Source organism: Vitis vinifera, chromosome 4 (genome assembly GCF_030704535.1).
Source record: "Vitis vinifera cultivar Pinot Noir 40024 chromosome 4, ASM3070453v1".
In the NCBI taxonomy this organism is placed as follows: domain Eukaryota; kingdom Viridiplantae; phylum Streptophyta; class Magnoliopsida; order Vitales; family Vitaceae; genus Vitis; species Vitis vinifera.
In genome coordinates this window covers 6,478,042-6,495,542 of record NC_081808.1, presented here as the reverse complement: position 1 = coordinate 6,495,542, position 17,501 = coordinate 6,478,042, and the positions used below count along the sequence as shown (strand labels likewise).

General features: G+C 29.7%; 2 protein-coding genes and 1 long non-coding RNA gene across 3 annotated transcripts; 1 reads left to right on the top strand and 2 right to left on the bottom strand.

Annotated features, from left to right (window-relative positions):
* Positions 1-258: 258 nt before the first annotated feature.
* Positions 259-3,731, bottom strand: LOC100247352 (eukaryotic translation initiation factor 5A-2). The gene is made up of 5 exons (XM_002285469.5): positions 3,426-3,731; positions 1,667-1,789; positions 1,496-1,552; positions 1,040-1,114; positions 259-642 (listed from the first exon to the last, which is right to left on the bottom strand). Exons 1-5 carry the CDS (start codon positions 3,546-3,548, stop codon positions 538-540), a joined length of 483 nt encoding a protein of 160 aa, XP_002285505.1. The 5' UTR covers positions 3,549-3,731; the 3' UTR covers positions 259-537.
* A 1,390-nt stretch (positions 3,732-5,121) lies between these two features.
* LOC100853784 (protein POLAR-like 1) lies at positions 5,122-11,195 on the bottom strand. Its single transcript, XM_010650445.3, has 3 exons — positions 10,809-11,195; positions 7,199-7,656; positions 5,122-5,811 (listed from the first exon to the last, which is right to left on the bottom strand). The coding sequence occupies exons 1-3, from the start codon at positions 11,086-11,088 to the stop codon at positions 5,485-5,487; spliced, it is 1,065 nt and encodes a 354-aa protein (XP_010648747.1). The 5' UTR covers positions 11,089-11,195; the 3' UTR covers positions 5,122-5,484.
* LOC109122423 (uncharacterized) lies at positions 5,807-6,970 on the top strand. The gene is made up of 2 exons (XR_002029861.2): positions 5,807-6,260; positions 6,521-6,970. It is a non-coding gene; the product is annotated as an uncharacterized LOC109122423 (long non-coding RNA).
* Positions 11,196-17,501: the final 6,306 nt, after the last annotated feature.

The following is a 17,501-nucleotide window of genomic DNA, read 5'->3' as shown; positions in this document are numbered from 1 at the left end:
ATTCAATCATCACATGTCATTCACTACCGAAGAGGCTAGGAAAAGACTTTGGCACTTGAAAAAGGATAAGATGTTGGGTGACTAGGATTTCATGCACCTCCAAAAAACAGACAGCATATGTAAATGACCCACATTTTCAAGGGGCACCCAACTACCAATTGTTGTCAAAACCAAGGCTAGATCCCATGGGCTAAATCAACATTTTAAAACTTATGTTCTAAAAATACAACAGCTTAATGGTAAGGGTAAAACAAAATCTGTTCAGAAACTACTTATTTCAATCCCAGTTTCAGAAAACAAACCCAAGTATCAGAAGCATATATATCCAGAAAATCCAGAAATATCTTATAACACCATGTCAACATATCTTAATTATGTTTAAACCCAACCAAATCTTTTCCAAAAGCCATGATTATGGGGGTGGGGGTTCATATCCATAACTGTCAATAATGCAACTTACGGCACCAGAGATACTTGTTTGATGGAGAGCTCAGTCTATGAATGTTAAGGCCTTTCAATGAGTGAAACTCTTAAAACTTAGTTCTTGGGGCCAATGTCCTTGAGTGCACAGATCTGCTCTTCTCCCATGGCCGTCATGACCGTCACAACAAGGTCCTTTCCTTCAGCAAATCCATCCTTAATCTGAACCCAAAGCATACACAAAACCGATATAGAATTTATCATAATCTGGGCAGTCAGGCATATGTTCTTTGCAGTAATTTTTTGGCAGTATCATTCAAACCCAGATTTAAGATCCGTGCAATCCACCAGAGCAAATTTTGATTCATGGAGTACAAGCATTATAAAGTTATTAACCCTTTTTAATTCCTTTCAAATTCTTTATACTCCCAGTTCTATTATTAATGTTTCCCCTCGTGGACTAAGAGGGCAGTCCCGTGAGAAGGCATGGGTGACGTCTTCCAGTAGTGATCTCTTTAGTAATTTTGAAAATTTTGTGAGGGGGAGGAGTAAAGCTAAACAACTTTTAATGCAACCACAAATATCTGAGTTTACTTGGAGAAAGGATCACGTTCCATACCTGGGTAAGCAGATTGTCATCAGTGGGAAGCCTCAAATCATCCTTCGTACCACCGCTATCAGTTAAAAGACTCACCTACAACAAAGTCAAATTCCAGTCGTTTTAATTGAGATGGCCAAATCAATATTTGTCCAGGCAAGGTGACAAATGAAAACAAATTGCACCTCAACCTCAGACCAAATGACAGGGAAGGTTATGCAAAAAGGGTGAGAAAACCGTTTCAGCATCTAAAATAACATAGTAAATTTAAATGCTAACAATCGTAGGATCACACAAACATCCAAATTATGTCATGTACCAATCCAGTGGCATGGTTCACCAAAATACATTAACATACTTAACCCTATATAAACCCATGAATTGCTGGCTATATTCTACTTGAAATCATTCGTGCAAAGTATAAAGTACTAAGAATTTGTGTACTCAATACAAAGTTTCACACAGAAGATCACTCACAAATCCATCTTCAGAAATATCAATCAACTGATAGTCAGTTCGGGTAACATGTGGAACCTGCACCAAGAGAGAACATAAAAAGTTAGAGATTATATATGATAATTTTCTAACACATCATTGGAAACCCAAGAATAGGATGCCAGCTGTATGTATATATGAAAGGACACTCACATCACAATTGTGGGATGATGGGACAATATCTTCAAGTTTTTTGCCATTGAATATATCTATCCCCACAAAGTGACACTTGGCATGTCCATGCTTCCCTGTTTTGGAGGTAGAAACTTCCACCACCTGTGCCAAAAATCAACCAACAGAGAGAATAAATGATAAATACTTGATCTTAGTAAAATTCCATCAAATGCAAGTAGAAATCAGAAAGGAAAACGGACTAGAACTCTCTCGATTGGGAGTTTTCTTAGTTACAAATATTAAATATAACATGACCTTTTCCACAAGTTTGTTATAGACAAAACATCAGTTCTGTTTTTAAATGAATGATCTAATTTAATTTTGATTTCCATCTATAGAATGTTTATTGCATTTGAACTTCAAAAATACATAGGTGAGTTATTTCAACACTTTTTCTCAATACCACATGCTTATGGCGAGTCATCCAACTCCCAATTACAAACATAATCACCAACAAGTGTATGGATGAACCAATAGAAGGAGAACAAATCATGTTCAAAATTAGAGCCGTGGCAACAATGTGATGAATCAATCAGACCAAAAATAGAACAGATGTGGAAAGCTCAATAGATTCAATCAGCAAGATCATTAAGGAAAAAGGAATACCAATAAACCAATTAAGAATCTTCATTAACTGAAAAGAGAAAACTAATTTAAAATTAGCAAAGTTCTAAAATTAATCTGTTCCTGGGAAAAAAAAATTATATAACTAATTCCTTCTTAAGGTACTGGCTTTTGTTCATTGACCTCAAATATACATGAACAAAATTTTTTTCCATTCTTTAAAAGTTTATTTACCAAGAAATAAAATTTCAGTTTCAACATAAAAAATAAATAAATAAATAAAAATTCTTCATCATTAAGAAAGCATTATTGAAGGAAATTTCTAACAACTCTCTTCCCTTCATTTCCACTTTTCCTGTTATTTTTTATCCTCTACCATCTCTCTTCTCTGACAAAGGAATCAAAAAGTAGCACATATACCATTCTCGAGAGAACATAATCCTGGGAAAAATTTTCCTGGAAGAATTACAGTTCATCATGTTCCCATTTGGTTGTGTGTGTGTGTGTGTATACATATATATATATATAACTCTCTGCATCTTAAACTTATACTTGCTCGGAAAAACTTCTCCACAAACCCCAAGAAAGAAAATCCAAATTTTGAGTTAAACATATAACCAGGTAATCAGTCCAATTGTAGCACACCCACCTTAAAAAAATGCATCTGGCTCTGAATCCATCAACATATCCACAAACTTCCAAATCATACATAATAACAAATTATACCCAAACAAGGCCCAGTGATCGGTATGCAATTAATCATCCATTCTAAAGGAATAAAAAAATAGAAGCAGAATCAAATCATTTAAACCATATATCATGACCATCAATATTTTCACACAAAAATTAAAATTTTCCATAAAATAAATCAACAAAAAAGGAAAAAAAAATGTAAATCAACAGAGGAAAAAGTGTGAATCTCCAAAAATAAAGTTAAAATAGAATCTTGTATACAGACTATATACCTTCCTAATCATAAATAATTAGGCAATATCCACCTAAAACGTTGTAAACAGTCAAGTATTCAGCAAAATTAAACAGGTATAAACCAAGTAAACCCCAAATCACCACCACTGAGGCGAACCCAAAATCACAATCATTAAAGAAAAACAAAGGAACAACGTAGTATACAGATGGATTTTATGGAGGTGGAGAAATGGAGAGAAAAAGAGACCTTGCAGGGACGAGCCTTTATGACGATGTAGCCGTTCTTGCGGATGGCGCCAGCTTGTTGAGGGTAGGTTTTGGAGGCACCGGCGTCAGCCTTGGACTCGAAGTGGTGCTCTTCATCCGACATGCTTTCTCTTTCTTTCTCTTTATCTCTCAATTGAAACCCTAAGCTCGAGGATAAAGATGAAGACTACGGACGTGGAAGACAACACCCTTTTATAGTAGGGTTTCAAATACCTGCCCCTTTCGGTGATCTCATCGTGTCCGTTGGTGCATGCCTGTTCCGTTTTGTTTCTGATTTTAACGGCTCAGATCTCCATTAAAATATTGCCATTATTATTTTCAAATTTTAAAATATCATATCCTCCAATTCATGATTTTTCTTTTTTCTTTTTTTTTCCCCAAAAAATAAAACATTTAAAATTGTATATTTATTTATCCACCCACATAAAAATAACAAATGAAATTCCTGTCCAGTTTGTACTTTTTTAATCATAAAATATTATTTTAAATATAAATAATAAATATGATAGCAAATATGATAAATATTAATATAATAAGTACATTTAAATTTGTAATATAAAAATAATGAATAAAAATAGGAAATTAATATCACGTTAATGGACAATAAAATTGTTGTCTTTTATGATTCATTAAATATTAAAAATATAATTTCATTCAAAAATTCTAAATATTTCTACATAAAATAGTAATGTTTCGACATGATAAATAATTTTTTAAAATTTTAAAAATATTTCTTAAATTTTACGGAACCTATTATTTTTAAAAAAAACATGTTTTAGATAATAAAACATGCTCTAAAGAACAAAAATATAAGTACTTTTTTTAAATTTTAAAAATATTTCCTGAATTTACCAAAAGTTTAAAAAATTTTGAAAAACATGTTTTAAATTAAAAACATTTCTTAAAATTATTATAAAATATACTTTAAAGGAGTAAAAATATAGGTATTTTTTAAAATTTTATTAAATACTCAATATTAAAAAAAAAAACATGTTTTATACAAGAAGGGGTGTTTAGAATTATTGTAAAAGAGACTCTAAATGAGAACAAAAATGTAGTTACTTTTTAGTTATTATTGACATTATTATTTTGATTTGTAGTGGAAGTTAGAATCGGATATTTATTATGGATGGAGAATATGCCTCTCTGGGCCTCTGGCTGAGGATACAAGTGGAAGATTCGAAAATCCTTTTGTTCCGTTGACTTGTCATTTTCAAGGAACCATTATTGACCTGCTGGGCGGCTGGGCCAACCCAAGGGCGGACCCACTGATGAGGATAACTCAAAATCGACCCAGTGTGGCAAACTCTGATAAAATTCATCCGCACCATTCAAATTCAACACGTTTTTTAAGTTTAAATGGACCATAATCGTATTCAATAAATAAGATGTTTTTGTATCAATTTAGTAACATGATTTAAATGAACTTATTTAATAATCATCTTAATTAACCTTATTTAAAATTTTGATTTTTAATAAATAGGTCAATTAATCGATATGATTATTATATAAAATATAATTATTAAATGAATTATATGAGGTGTATAATATGTTTAATAATTAGGTTGATATTTTTATCTGATCATTGTTTGATATGAACAAACACGATCTGTTGTCACCGTTAAAAGACCAAGGTTAAAGAAAGTCGTAATAAAGATGAAGATTGAGAGAGTGAATAAAAGAAACCATGTGACCGATACGGTCTAGGCTACATAATGTTGATTGCACATCCCTTCACTCGAATGTTTTCAGATTTATGCGCATCATACTCTACTTAACAAACGGCACATATAAGGGAACAATTCCCAGTTCAAAATTTCAAATCCCAATCTCTTTTCTTTTACGCTTCAGTCTCTGTATTGCTTCCCCCTTTGCTTGCTATTTCAATTTGTGGATACATAACATCACTCTACGAGCAGAAATAAGAAAGGGCAGATGATGTATAATCAAGATCAAATGTAGTTCTGCATCCATGGGCATTCAATATCTTATTTTCAAGAGCATTTGTACACTTCGATGCTCAGTCCTATAAGTATGTGTCACCTTGACAGCTGAGAAGTGTCCTTCTCATGTTCCGAAGAGAGCCGTGAAGTTTCTGGATATTGAAGAGAAAAAAGCCTTGCAGAATCTTTCCACCAAGTGGCCTCTATTTCTTTCTCATGAAGCTTGTGCTTGGTGTATTCTAATGCAGCTTCTAGTTCATTTATCCGTTCTTTCTGTCTTGCCTCCATGAGTTCATACAACCTTCTCTCTAGTTCATTGGGTCTAACACCATGATGGTCTCCATCAGCCGCCTCTTGAGAATCAGCTTCTTCTCCAAATCCAACGCTGAAACTTCCTTCAGAAGAAGTGTCCTTAACAGCGATCTGCCATTTAGAATACCATAAATGATATAAACTGATAACTCTGGTAGGAACTGGTATAGAAATCATTCATAAGATTTAAAGTTTCTGTAAATATCTGTTAACCGAAAAGTAGATACAAGAATGGCAAACAGGATCTCCAATAACAGAGGGGCAAGAATATTCAAGATCATCTAGAGGGCAGACATCAAAAAAAGAATCCTGTTGAAATTGTAAGAAAGGGTTAGCCTACAAAAATGGAGGTAAAGTTTCTAGATGTTTAGGCTTTCTATTAAAAACCTAACTTTTTGGCAATGTCAGGAATTTTTGTTTCAGCATAGGACAAGAGCTTCATTGAGGTGTGAATGCAAGCCCCATCAACAATAATTCCTGCACCCATGCTAACCGGATTCCTTGCCGTGGAGCCCTACCAATGTGATAAGACTCCAAATTCTGAAGTATCCTGCTACAAGGTACGATACATAAAGTTTCCACGTCACAAAGCACATCTTGTGGTTCCAAGAAGTGCATAATTTGAAGGGTCATGAAGGGACCTAGGATAGTGGTTAAGAGGAACAAAGGACTGATTTCAAAGGATGCATCATTGTGCTTTAATCACCATACAATATCTTGAATTGAATAGCGCACAGAAAGCCAATTGTAATTGGAAGTACTTGACTCGTGTTGCCATAACCATTGCAATAATAACACAATTGGTTTCTTCCTTGGCCAGATTCAACTGGTAGTAGCACTCACCGGTTCTTCCTTGGCCTAATTTGACTGGATCCAGAAGAACCCACTCAAAATTCTTGGAGATTAGGCCAATCTCATGCAACAGAGCAGAATCTATCGTGTGTACAAATTCTTAAAGACCATTTGATACAAGGCCCTGGCCTACAAGTGGAAGTCATTGCATATAGGTTTAATTTTTGAAATCTGAGTAAGTGCTGTAATTTTCTATTGTTAGAAGTTCTTTGGGTCAGAATATTTGAGTCCTAAAATATTACTATGTTGGGAAGGTTTAGATTTAGAAGGTTTCTATTTATTGTTTGGGTCTTGCAAAGCCTACAAATAGGTCCCTTCTTTCCCATGTACACAAAAATCTGAAGAGTTGGAGTGGATGACTCAGATCTGCCCCATAGAGCTCAAATTTAGCAAATGAATATGGTATATTTTGCTTGAAAGCTCTCTAATGTAATCCTAGTCTTCTTTGGTTGGTGACAAGGACTTCCTAGTTTAATACAGAAGTAGTTCAAAAAAGTTGAATGTCTGCAGAGCCACTATTTTCTCATTGTCACAGGGTTATTATGTCATTGTGGTCTTTATTGTTTCTATTATAGCCTCCTGTGTATAGCAAATAGCAAAAGAAAATAAACCACAAAAAAGGATCCATAGTGATGATGCCATATACCTCTGCCCTCTGCTGCTTTGAATGCTTCTGAAAATGTTCTTGGTCCAAACGGAGCTGCAAAAGTTCCAATTCAGTTTCAAGTTCTGTTGCAAGCTGATCCATTTCTCCTGCAAATTCTTCTTGTCTCGGTTCATGACATGTTGATGACTTATTACTCATTATTGTGATCTCTGAATCTGGAAGAGTGTATGACCGTCTATGGTTTTGAAATGAATGATGAATGTCAAAATTTGGAGCTTCTTGTGCACGGGTGGTTGAATAAGCAGGTGTTTTGTTTGAGTCGGAAGACCCAGAAATTGTATGTTTCCTCTGCAATTCCTCTTTTACATCTTGAAGGATCACTTCCATTTGTGTCCGCAACTCCTTCATCTTATCAAATTCATGTTTACTTGCAGCAGCAAGGAAAAACAAACCAAACCCCGCTCCCAAGTTGAAAGACATCTCCTTTATATGCTGTTCTGAATAAACAAACTGATAGTTTCACAGAACTGCTTATTGAAACTGAGAGAGCATATTGAATTAAAACTGAGGGTGCTTGCCTTTTTAGCTTTTTGCTGAAATCAATTTGTTTTCAGACTTTAGGTTATTTGTTTTTCTACTTTTTTATGACTTATTATAAGTTTTTTGCTGAATAGAAAAAACCAACATATTTGACTTTTTCTAAATGGAAAAAGCAACATGTTGATTTTTCTTTACTTTTTAATGCTTAATAGAAATAAAATGTCACAAAAACAAACAACCTAATACTTAATACTATTAAACATTAAAGTTCTATTTAGAATTAAGTTAAAAAACAAACACCACCTTACATTTAATCAATATGAAAATACCTGCGAACCAATGATAAAGGACTCATCTAAGACAGCTGCATATGGTACCATGGCATGGAATTGGAATTCAAAGTTCCAATACCAATTGTACTGCTTTATTAATGTATACCAATAAAGTGGGAGTTGAATTTAAATTAGAACCCATACACCCAAAATTCAACAAAATAAATGACATCAAAAAGGAAAGACATTTGAAATCTATAGAATGAGAATCCCAATCATATTCAATTCCGTTCAACCAAACAAATATTAAGCAACAACTAGAAACTGACAAAATGACAAGAAATATGACACAAATTATCGCTTTAGAAGCAAATTTCTCCAATCTCCTCCTTTAAATTTTGACATATGCATGGAAATGTTTCTAAATCAATGTGAACAGTTTCCAAAATGTTCAGATTATTAAGGATAAGGATAAGGACTCCTGTGCCACTAACATCCTCTTCCTCTACTGTCTGTACCTCTTGAGCCAGGTCTGTTGACAAAGCTCTCAAAATTTCTTAGTGAAAACAAGCAATACTCGATGAAAACTCTGCTCTCCTTCAGAACCTCACATGGTAGCTTGTTCCTTCTCCCTCGAATGTTAATATTGTCTGTTGTGTAAGTGGGTTATTCGACTTAAGCAAAGACCTAATGGGAAAGTTGATCACTTCAAAGCTCGTCTTGTTGCCAAAGGATTTCATCAGTCTCCAGGCACTGATTATACTGAGACATTCAGTCCTATTGTAAAACCCACAATCATCCACAATGTTTTGTCAATTCCTATATCCAACCATTAGCTCATTCAAAAGCAGGAAGTCAACAATGCTTTTCTCAATGGCGCAGTGATGGAAGATGTATTTATGTCCCAACCACCTGGATTTGTGAATTCTCAACACCCTCACTATGTCCTGTAAATCACAGAAAGCACTCTATGGCTTCAAACAAGCCCCTAGAGCATGGTTTCAGCAATTGAAGCACACTTTACTTAAATGGAGATTTCTGCATCTCATTTTGATTCTCTCATGTTTGTGTGTAGTAAATTTCATTATGTTATTATTTTGTTGTTTTATGTGGATGACCTCTTACTTACAGGAAGAATAACAAATTTTTGGCATCCCCAATCTGCTATCTTAATCTTTGCTTTAAAAGATCTCGACAATCTTGGTTGTTTTCTGGGTATAATCATGATTTGTTAACTCACACACACATGATTGGTGCCAAGCCTATTTCTTCCCCTGTTATCTTTGGCAAACAAGTCTTTTTATATGATGGTGATCCTCTGTTTGACCCTTCTTTATATCGGAGTACTGTGGGTGTCTTACAATACTTAACTTTGACCCTACTAGAGATCACATTTGCCATTAATCAAGCATGCCAGTTCATGCACAATCCTATAACTGTGTACCAGCAGGGGGTGAAATGTATTCTAAAGGTATTTAAAAGGTACAATTCAACAGGGCATTACTTTAGGATGTGCTTTTATTTAACTACTTGTTAGTTGTTGCTTACACAAATGCAGAATGGGTGAGCAATCTAGATGGTAGAAAATCTAGTAGTGGTCACTGTGTATTTGTTGGCCCAAATCTCATTTCCTGGAGTGCAGCCAAACAAGACCATGGTCAGATCAAGCACAGAATTAGAGTATCAAGCCATTGCCTTAGCTATAACTGAACTTATGTGGTTATAGAGTTTGTTGAAAGTGTTAGGATATTAAGATTAAGTTCTCCACTGGTTATATGGTGTGACAACTTTGGCGTAACATTCTTGCCTACTAATCCAATTATGCATTCTCAAACAAAGCATATGGAAATAGATTTTCATTTTATACAACAAAAAGTCCTATGAGGAGACCTAACTGTCAAAAACATTTCAACAGTTAATTAGATTGCAGATATTTCCACTTAAGTACTAGAAAGATTTTCATTTTATACGGGAAAAAGTTCTATAAGGAGACCTACCTGTCAAACACGCTAGATTTTGAATTTTTGAAGAACAAGCTCACAGTTAAAAATGATTCTGTTCACTTGAGAGGGTGTATTCAGAATAAGGATAAAAACTCAAAGGATTCAAAACCAATTGTAACACAAAACAACAATTAGATAAATATGCATGTCAAATATTCTGCTTATCCCAAGTGATCTATTCTAACTAAATTTTGATCTATAAATAATATATATAAGAAATTTCTCTCCCCATTCTTGTTTCTTGTTTTACACAGATTTTCCCATTCTGATCTATGCATACGAATAATATATAGATCAGATATTCTACTTATCCCAATTAGCTAAATTCTGATCTATTGTAACTGCAGTAGAGAGATTCACAAAGTTATTTCTCTCCCCATTCTTGTTTCTTGTTTTACACATATTTTGCCCAAATTTTCAGATATTTCATAAAAATATCAATCTACTCCAAAATTTTGCCTGGAAGTTTGATTTTTAGATCAAAGCATATTACTTGATAATGAAAATACATACACATGATATCTCATTGAGAATAAGCTCAATTAGCTTCCACAACTACCTATTGTGCTTAAGGCAATTCAAACTCATAGCCGATAAGCAATTGAAAATAAATAAATCTAAACCCAAGCAAATCTGGATTTCTTAGGTATTGTTTGATTAACATGTTTAAAAGTAGTTTTAGTGCTTTTGAGAGAGAAGAAAACAAAAACAAAATTTTCGCCGCAGATTAAACAAGCACTTCCAAAATGCTAACCAAAACATCATTTTCCCGAGAAAACAAAAAGCAGTTCAAAGTTTCGAATAAAAGCACAAAAAACATAGTCCAACTATTACCTGAGACACCAGACAAAGGAACCGAAGACGCAGGCGACAATGCACCGGCGTCCAATCCACTTGCCGAAATCTTCACCACCGCCGTCCGATCATGCTCTTTCTCTTTCCCACTCTTCTTCGAAAGGTTCAAGAGCGGGAGACGGCAAGAGTGGATCAGGCGCCGGAAGGCACAGTGGACCTTTCTGCCACGGCCTTCGACTCTGGGAGTGCTGATCATGGAGAAGTGATCGTCGCCGTCGGATTCGTCGACAGTGGAGGTCAAGATGTCGGCGATCCTCATCAGGTGATTTAGAAAGACGAGGACGAAGCATACCAAAGTACAAATATTAGCGAAGGCCGCGTCTCTTGCCTAAGAAACGCATCGTTTTGAATGGAAAGATAAGGCGGGAAACTTAGGTGGACCGTGGATCCTCCACCTTACCTTTTGTCGGCTGTGTCGTTCTAGGAAAGGAAAATTCGACAAATAAAATAGACGACCAAAAAATAGAAAGAAAATGAAATATAAATAAAAAGTTAATAAATTATTTCTTGGCACAAATAAAATCGAGGCATGGCTAGAATTTTTCTTATTTTTCATACATTACCTTAAAAACATTGTACTTATTTTCAAATCTTTTACATAAAAATTAAGAGTCTATTTGACTGAGTTTTTAAAAACTCATAACACTGTTTGATTATTATTCTATATTTTCAGGTTTTAAAAGTAAAATGAAATAGAGAACAAATAAAAGTTGTTTTCACTTATTTTTAAAAACAATGGAAACACACGTATACTCTATTATTTCTCTTTTATATATAATCATTATTATTTTTTGCAAATTAACTTCAAATTAAATAATACTTAATACGTTGGATTTATTAACAAGATTATTAATTTTTTAAAATAATTTAAAATATAAATAATAAACTCATTAATACAAAAAATTTATGAACAAAAATTTGGTTTAAAACAACTCTATTCTATATAAAAAAAAAAATTTATTTTTTATTTTACTAGACAAATGAACTCTAGATTAAATAAGAGTTATTGTATTGGATTCGTTGACAAGCCTGGTAATTTTTAAGAATAATTTAAAGCTCAAATAATAAACTTATTAATACCATAAATTTATGGATAAAAATTGGTTTATCATGACTCTATTATTATTATTATTATTTTTCATATAATTAAACTTTTATAAATTTTTCTACTTGAAAAATGAACTTCAAATCAAGTGAGACTTTTTTATTAAATTTATTAATGAGTTTAATCATTTTTTAAAATAATTTGGAATTCAAAAATAAATCTAATTATTGGAATAAAAAATAAGAGAGGAAAATTAATATAGCATGAGTCATTCACTATTTATCCTATGCACAAAACTATTTTGTTTAAAAAAAAGCACTAATTAAATAGATTATAAATTAAGTAAAACATAATTAATATTTTAATTTTTTTAATAAATCCTTTATTTTTTTAGGAATAATTTGCAATAAAAAATCAAATCCAATCCAATCCAATTAATTATAGATTAAATCAAAACATTCTAGAATATTATGTTTAAAATTGAGTATTAAATGTGTGCATATGTAATAAAAAAACTTGACTCGTTTATATATTAAAAAAGTAAAACTTTATCCATTATTTATTTTAAATAAAATGTTATAGACAATTAGTATTATTCATTTTTAACCAAAAAAAATGTAAAGATGTTAATATCCTTATGTTTCTAATATATAATAAAATAATGTATTTTCTACTAAAAATGATTTTATTATAATATTACTATTTATGTTTTACTTAAAACTATTTATTTTTTAATTTATTTATAACTAAAAATTGTTTTTATTTTCAATAAGACTTCAATTTTTAAAAATAAGCATATAAAATCATGGTCAAACAATAAATTTAAAAAAATTAATTAAAATACTTATTTGACTTATATTAAAAATGAATATCAAAATTATTTTTATCTTATAATAATTTTTGTTTCACTATAATTAAAAAAATTGTTTTATAATTAAAAAAATATTTATCTTTAAATCATACATAATATTATATTTAATTTTTATTTTTTAATAAGACTTAGCTTGAATTTGATTTCATATTATTATAAATTAAGTTTATAATTTTTTTTATAAAATAAAAGTAAGATATTGTTTTTAAAAACAATACAATTTTTTTCATCCAAACAAGTTTTTTATTTTTTGTTTAAAAAATAAATTAAAACATCTTGCCAAACACCCTTATTTTTAAAAAAGAATTAAAAACTGTTTTTTGTTATTTGTTTTGAAAATAATTTTTAAAAATACCCCCAAATGGGCCTAAATAAAAAAATAAAAATAAAAATTCTAATTAACTTTAATTATATTTTATTTTGTTTCATTTTCTTTATTTCTTTGCAATAAAACCAAATATGAATGAATCATTCTTCTTAATATTTTTTTCTTTCTTTGTTATTTTCCTTTAATCAAACAATATAAATTTTTTAATTCAAATGCAGATTATAAATCATATTAGAGTATTTATCCTATCTTGTTGTGAAATAAGAAATTTCCTCAACTCATTGTCATTAACACTTCAAATCATATTTGATTACAAACGGTTTTCATAAAATATCGACTTTGGATTGTTCTTGAACAATTTTCAATATTTTAAAATCTTGAAAAAGTGAAAGTCCGTTGCTTCATCTAAGTTTAAAAATTTTAAATAGGAATTTCTATTTTTAAAAATAAAAATAAAAAGTGTATTTAAATGTAATCTTAGTAAATAATTATTATTTTAACCAAATATATGAATTTAATCTCCTTTGACATGACTAAACAATTACCCTTGTAATGGACACCCTCAAACTTCGTTTGTAGTGTGCTCATTTTTTGTTGGTGTTATAGGAGTATGACCTAATTGTTAGATTATAGACTATGTATACACAATAGAAATTTGCACATACTCGTGGATATTTAGAATTTAATGAGCCAAGACCATCCCTTATATTGCACCAATATTCTCACGCTTATCTTCTAATTATGCTCTAAAAGTTTGCATATATACAAAGATAACTCTTATAGAGACCACTCGAACCCATAAATAATTAGCTTTTAAAGAATAATAAAAAATTCTATAATTAATTTTCATTCTATTAAAAAAGATTAATTACACTATACTATTTTATGATAACTATAGGAATTGTAAGCGATAGTTTATGACCTATTATGCTATTGTATGTTACTTCCCTTTAAGAAATATCCATAATTTAATATGGTAAGTGTTATCGGCCAATTAGAAATTAGAATATATCTTGATCCTCGAGTTGCAAATCTACCTTTTCTATGATCACTTGATGTTTTTATATTCATAAATTTGAATTTAATGGAATTGGCATGACCATGGACTAATTATGATAGTTTATTTTTGGATTATCAAAGAGGATGTTGTTAGTATATTTTATTTAGTGGTAATTTTGTTTATTTTTTACCAATTAGATGCAACTAATGATGAAAATATTGAATTTAATGAATATATGGATAATTTGATTTTATTGATATATCAAGAAATATCGATTAATATTTTGAAACAAAATATTTTTATTTAAAAATATTAATATTTTTTGTGATTTTATATTAGTATTGCATTTAATTAGTATACAAAATAGATAATAAGGTAATTAAAATTAATTGATTTATAAAATTTTTTAATTAATTTATAAAATATATTATAATATATGAAAATATATATGTAGTATAATAATAATAATTTTATGTTTATATAGCTCAATGGTGTAAGCCATCTATGATAAGTTCAAAGGACATGAGTTCAGTTCCCTTCTCATGTATGAATTTTTTTTATTTTAGTTTAAACAAAAGAACAATCTCATCCCACACCGAAACTTCAGCTAACATGAATGGTGGGAGGGCTTAATCCAATTATTAGTCATAGTATTAAATTTTAGAATATACATTTATAATTTGGTTGGGCTTCATCCATCTTTTGCCCCATAGAATAAAATTAAAAATACCGTCTATGGCTAGTTGGGTTGATACAATTCTGGTCTAATGGACAAAATTAAAATTTGGGTCATTGAAATTTTGCCGATAAAACTGAAATATTAGTGAAAAATCGGTAAATACATATAAATTGACGAAAATTGCAAAAAATAAATAAATTATGGTCACAGTCAATTGAAGTTTCCATGCCAAATACCGATGCAATATCTCTAATATTTCCCGATATTTCAATTATTAGATATAAGTATATAACATACTTTTTTGGGTTTTATCCGGCTCATTACAATTTTCAAATTTCATCAAATTCAAATTCAAGTTATTCCGAGTTGTAAAAGTTTAAGCATGTATCAATGATTAGTAAAACTTTTAAAAATGACAAATACAATAAATATATGTTTCCCTTAGGTTCACAATCATCATAAAAAATGGGCAAAATTTAGTTGAAATATCATCGATTTTTTTTTTTGAATTTTTTTAAAATTAATTTTATATAAAAACAAAATATTAAATAAATATTTTTATAAATTAATTAATTTTAATTTTTTATTTTAAAATTTCATTTAATTGATTACAAAAAATTTTAAACTTTCATGATAATTTTCTTAACTATTTTTTTATGTCATTTATATATTAATTAAATATTAAAAAATATCGTACATATATCATCTTATTTTATATCAATGAATACTTTTGAATTAAATGAATCATAATTTTCATACTAAATATATTTTAAAATTAAACATATTATAATTAAATGTCATAATATTATTATTGAAAAATATTTGATGTAACTTAATAATGAATTTATACTTATAAAATTCTTATTTTTAATTGACATACATGATATTATCATTGAATATGACATATTATATCACACAAATATTAATTTCTTCAAAATGTCTATTGTTATTCCTTATACCATTTTTAGAGTTTTTTTTTTCAATTTGGCAAAAGAAATAGTATGGGAATATTACTAGGGTTGCAATAGACTACTACTACAAAGGTGGCAAAACCTTTGGCATGCATGAAAAGTTATAGAAATGTTAATGATTTTTTATTTTATTTTATTTTATTATATATATTTTTTTGCAGTTTTTATCCTTACTTCTTTGGCAATTGAAGATTAAATCTATAGAAAGTATTCAATTATGTTAAGGTTTATTTATTTATTTATTTTTATACTTAAGTTGTAAAGCCATTTACTTTAAGACCTAAGATATTTTTAAGGCTATTTTATTTTTTAACTTATTCAGTTTTGAAATAAATGAATCTAAAATAAATCTATAAAGTTCTAAAATTTAAATTGAGATTCAACCACAAGTGACCACTATTTTTGCCTCATAATTATTTTAGTTTTAAAAAATAAAATTCATAAATTTCTATACATTTGACCTTTAAAAATGAAATCAATCATCATAAATTCCAATTAAATTTTTTAGATTCGTACTCCAAAACATGATCTATGATCATATAAATATCCACTAAAATTAATAATTGAAATTCATTTTGAAAAATAAAAAAATATGATTTGATATTCTTTTCAAAATTAAAAATATAAAAATTAATGAATCAATCTCAATAACAAAACACCCATTTCAATCACAAGTTCATAAATCCGAAAATGCACCATGAAAAACTAGCGAGTAATCAATAAAATTTAACTTAGTTTTTAAACATTTGCTTATTAATTGAACACAATTAAGTAGCTTAATTATTATTGAGTTACCAATTCTCTAATTAATCACATAATCAATTATCAATTTTTTTTATTATCGTAACAAATTTGGGTAATTTAGGAATTTTCTTTTCAAATTAGTAGTTTCAATATTTTTATTTAATTGATTATATAAAGGCATAAGAACCACATCAATTAATTTTACAAATATTTTTAAATATTTATAAATTAATCTTGTATCCTCACAATATTATTTACTAATTTTAAACCACATCAAAAAAAAAAAAAAAAAAAAAACCCCAACCCAATCCACTAAAAAATAAATTATCTTGCCTTTATGATCTAAATATTCGTAAGCTTACTTTTTGAGGAGGTGACTTGACTTCCAAAGTTTGAACAATCATTTCTCCTATTAAAGCAAAGTGAAAAGTAAAATTGGCTTTTTCTGCCCTATCCAAGCTTTGAAGCCAAAAAACCAAAAAGAAAAAGTGATGAAGCCTTAATTGATGCTTTGATTCCCTGCTTTTTAACAACAATTTCAAACACAGACTGAGAACATGAATAGAAAAAAATAATTTTTTTTAAAAAATAAAAAACAAAATAAAGAAAGAAAAACAAAAGCTTGGTTTTGTACTTGCCTGCCATTGCCCCATGTGATGTGTTCATATATTGAGTAATGTGAAAGGTCTATGTGCTAGCAGTGGTCCAATGGGGTCCTTCTCACAAGTCACACAACTGCCCAAAAAGAATCCACTTTTGATTTTTTTTAATAATTATTTTATTTATTGAGAAATTAGTTTTGTAATCAATTCAATTTATAAATCTGTCACATTTTGCATCTGCCTACAAAAATCAAGACCAATTCTAAAATTAAAAATCAAAACTAATGACTATTGTATTTTGAATGTATCTGATAAATTTTATTTTAAGGTTGTTAATTTAAAGTCGATTAAATATAAGTTCAAACTGATATTCTAAATATAGTATAAAAAGAATAGTTACTTTTATATTTTTATAAAAAATTCGTATTTAAA

Bases quoted from the DNA above. Each gene is read 5' to 3' on its own strand.
- LOC100247352 (XM_002285469.5), bottom strand. From the start codon at position 3,548: ATGTCGGATGAAGAGCACCACTTCGAGTCCAAGGCTGACGCCGGTGCC. The intron at 1,115-1,495 runs GTGAGTGATCTT...ACTTTGTTGTAG, and splicing joins ATATTTCTGAAGATGGATTT to GTGAGTCTTTTAACTGATAG. The intron at 643-1,039 runs GTATGGAACGTG...CTTTGGGTTCAG, and splicing joins ATGACAATCTGCTTACCCAG to ATTAAGGATGGATTTGCTGA.
- LOC100853784 (XM_010650445.3), bottom strand. From the start codon at position 11,088: ATGAGGATCGCCGACATCTTGACCTCCACTGTCGACGAATCCGACGGC. The intron at 7,657-10,808 runs GTAATAGTTGGA...TTGTTTATTCAG, and splicing joins TCCTTTGTCTGGTGTCTCAG to AACAGCATATAAAGGAGATG. The intron at 5,812-7,198 runs GTATATGGCATC...TCTAAATGGCAG, and splicing joins CAAAGCAGCAGAGGGCAGAG to ATCGCTGTTAAGGACACTTC.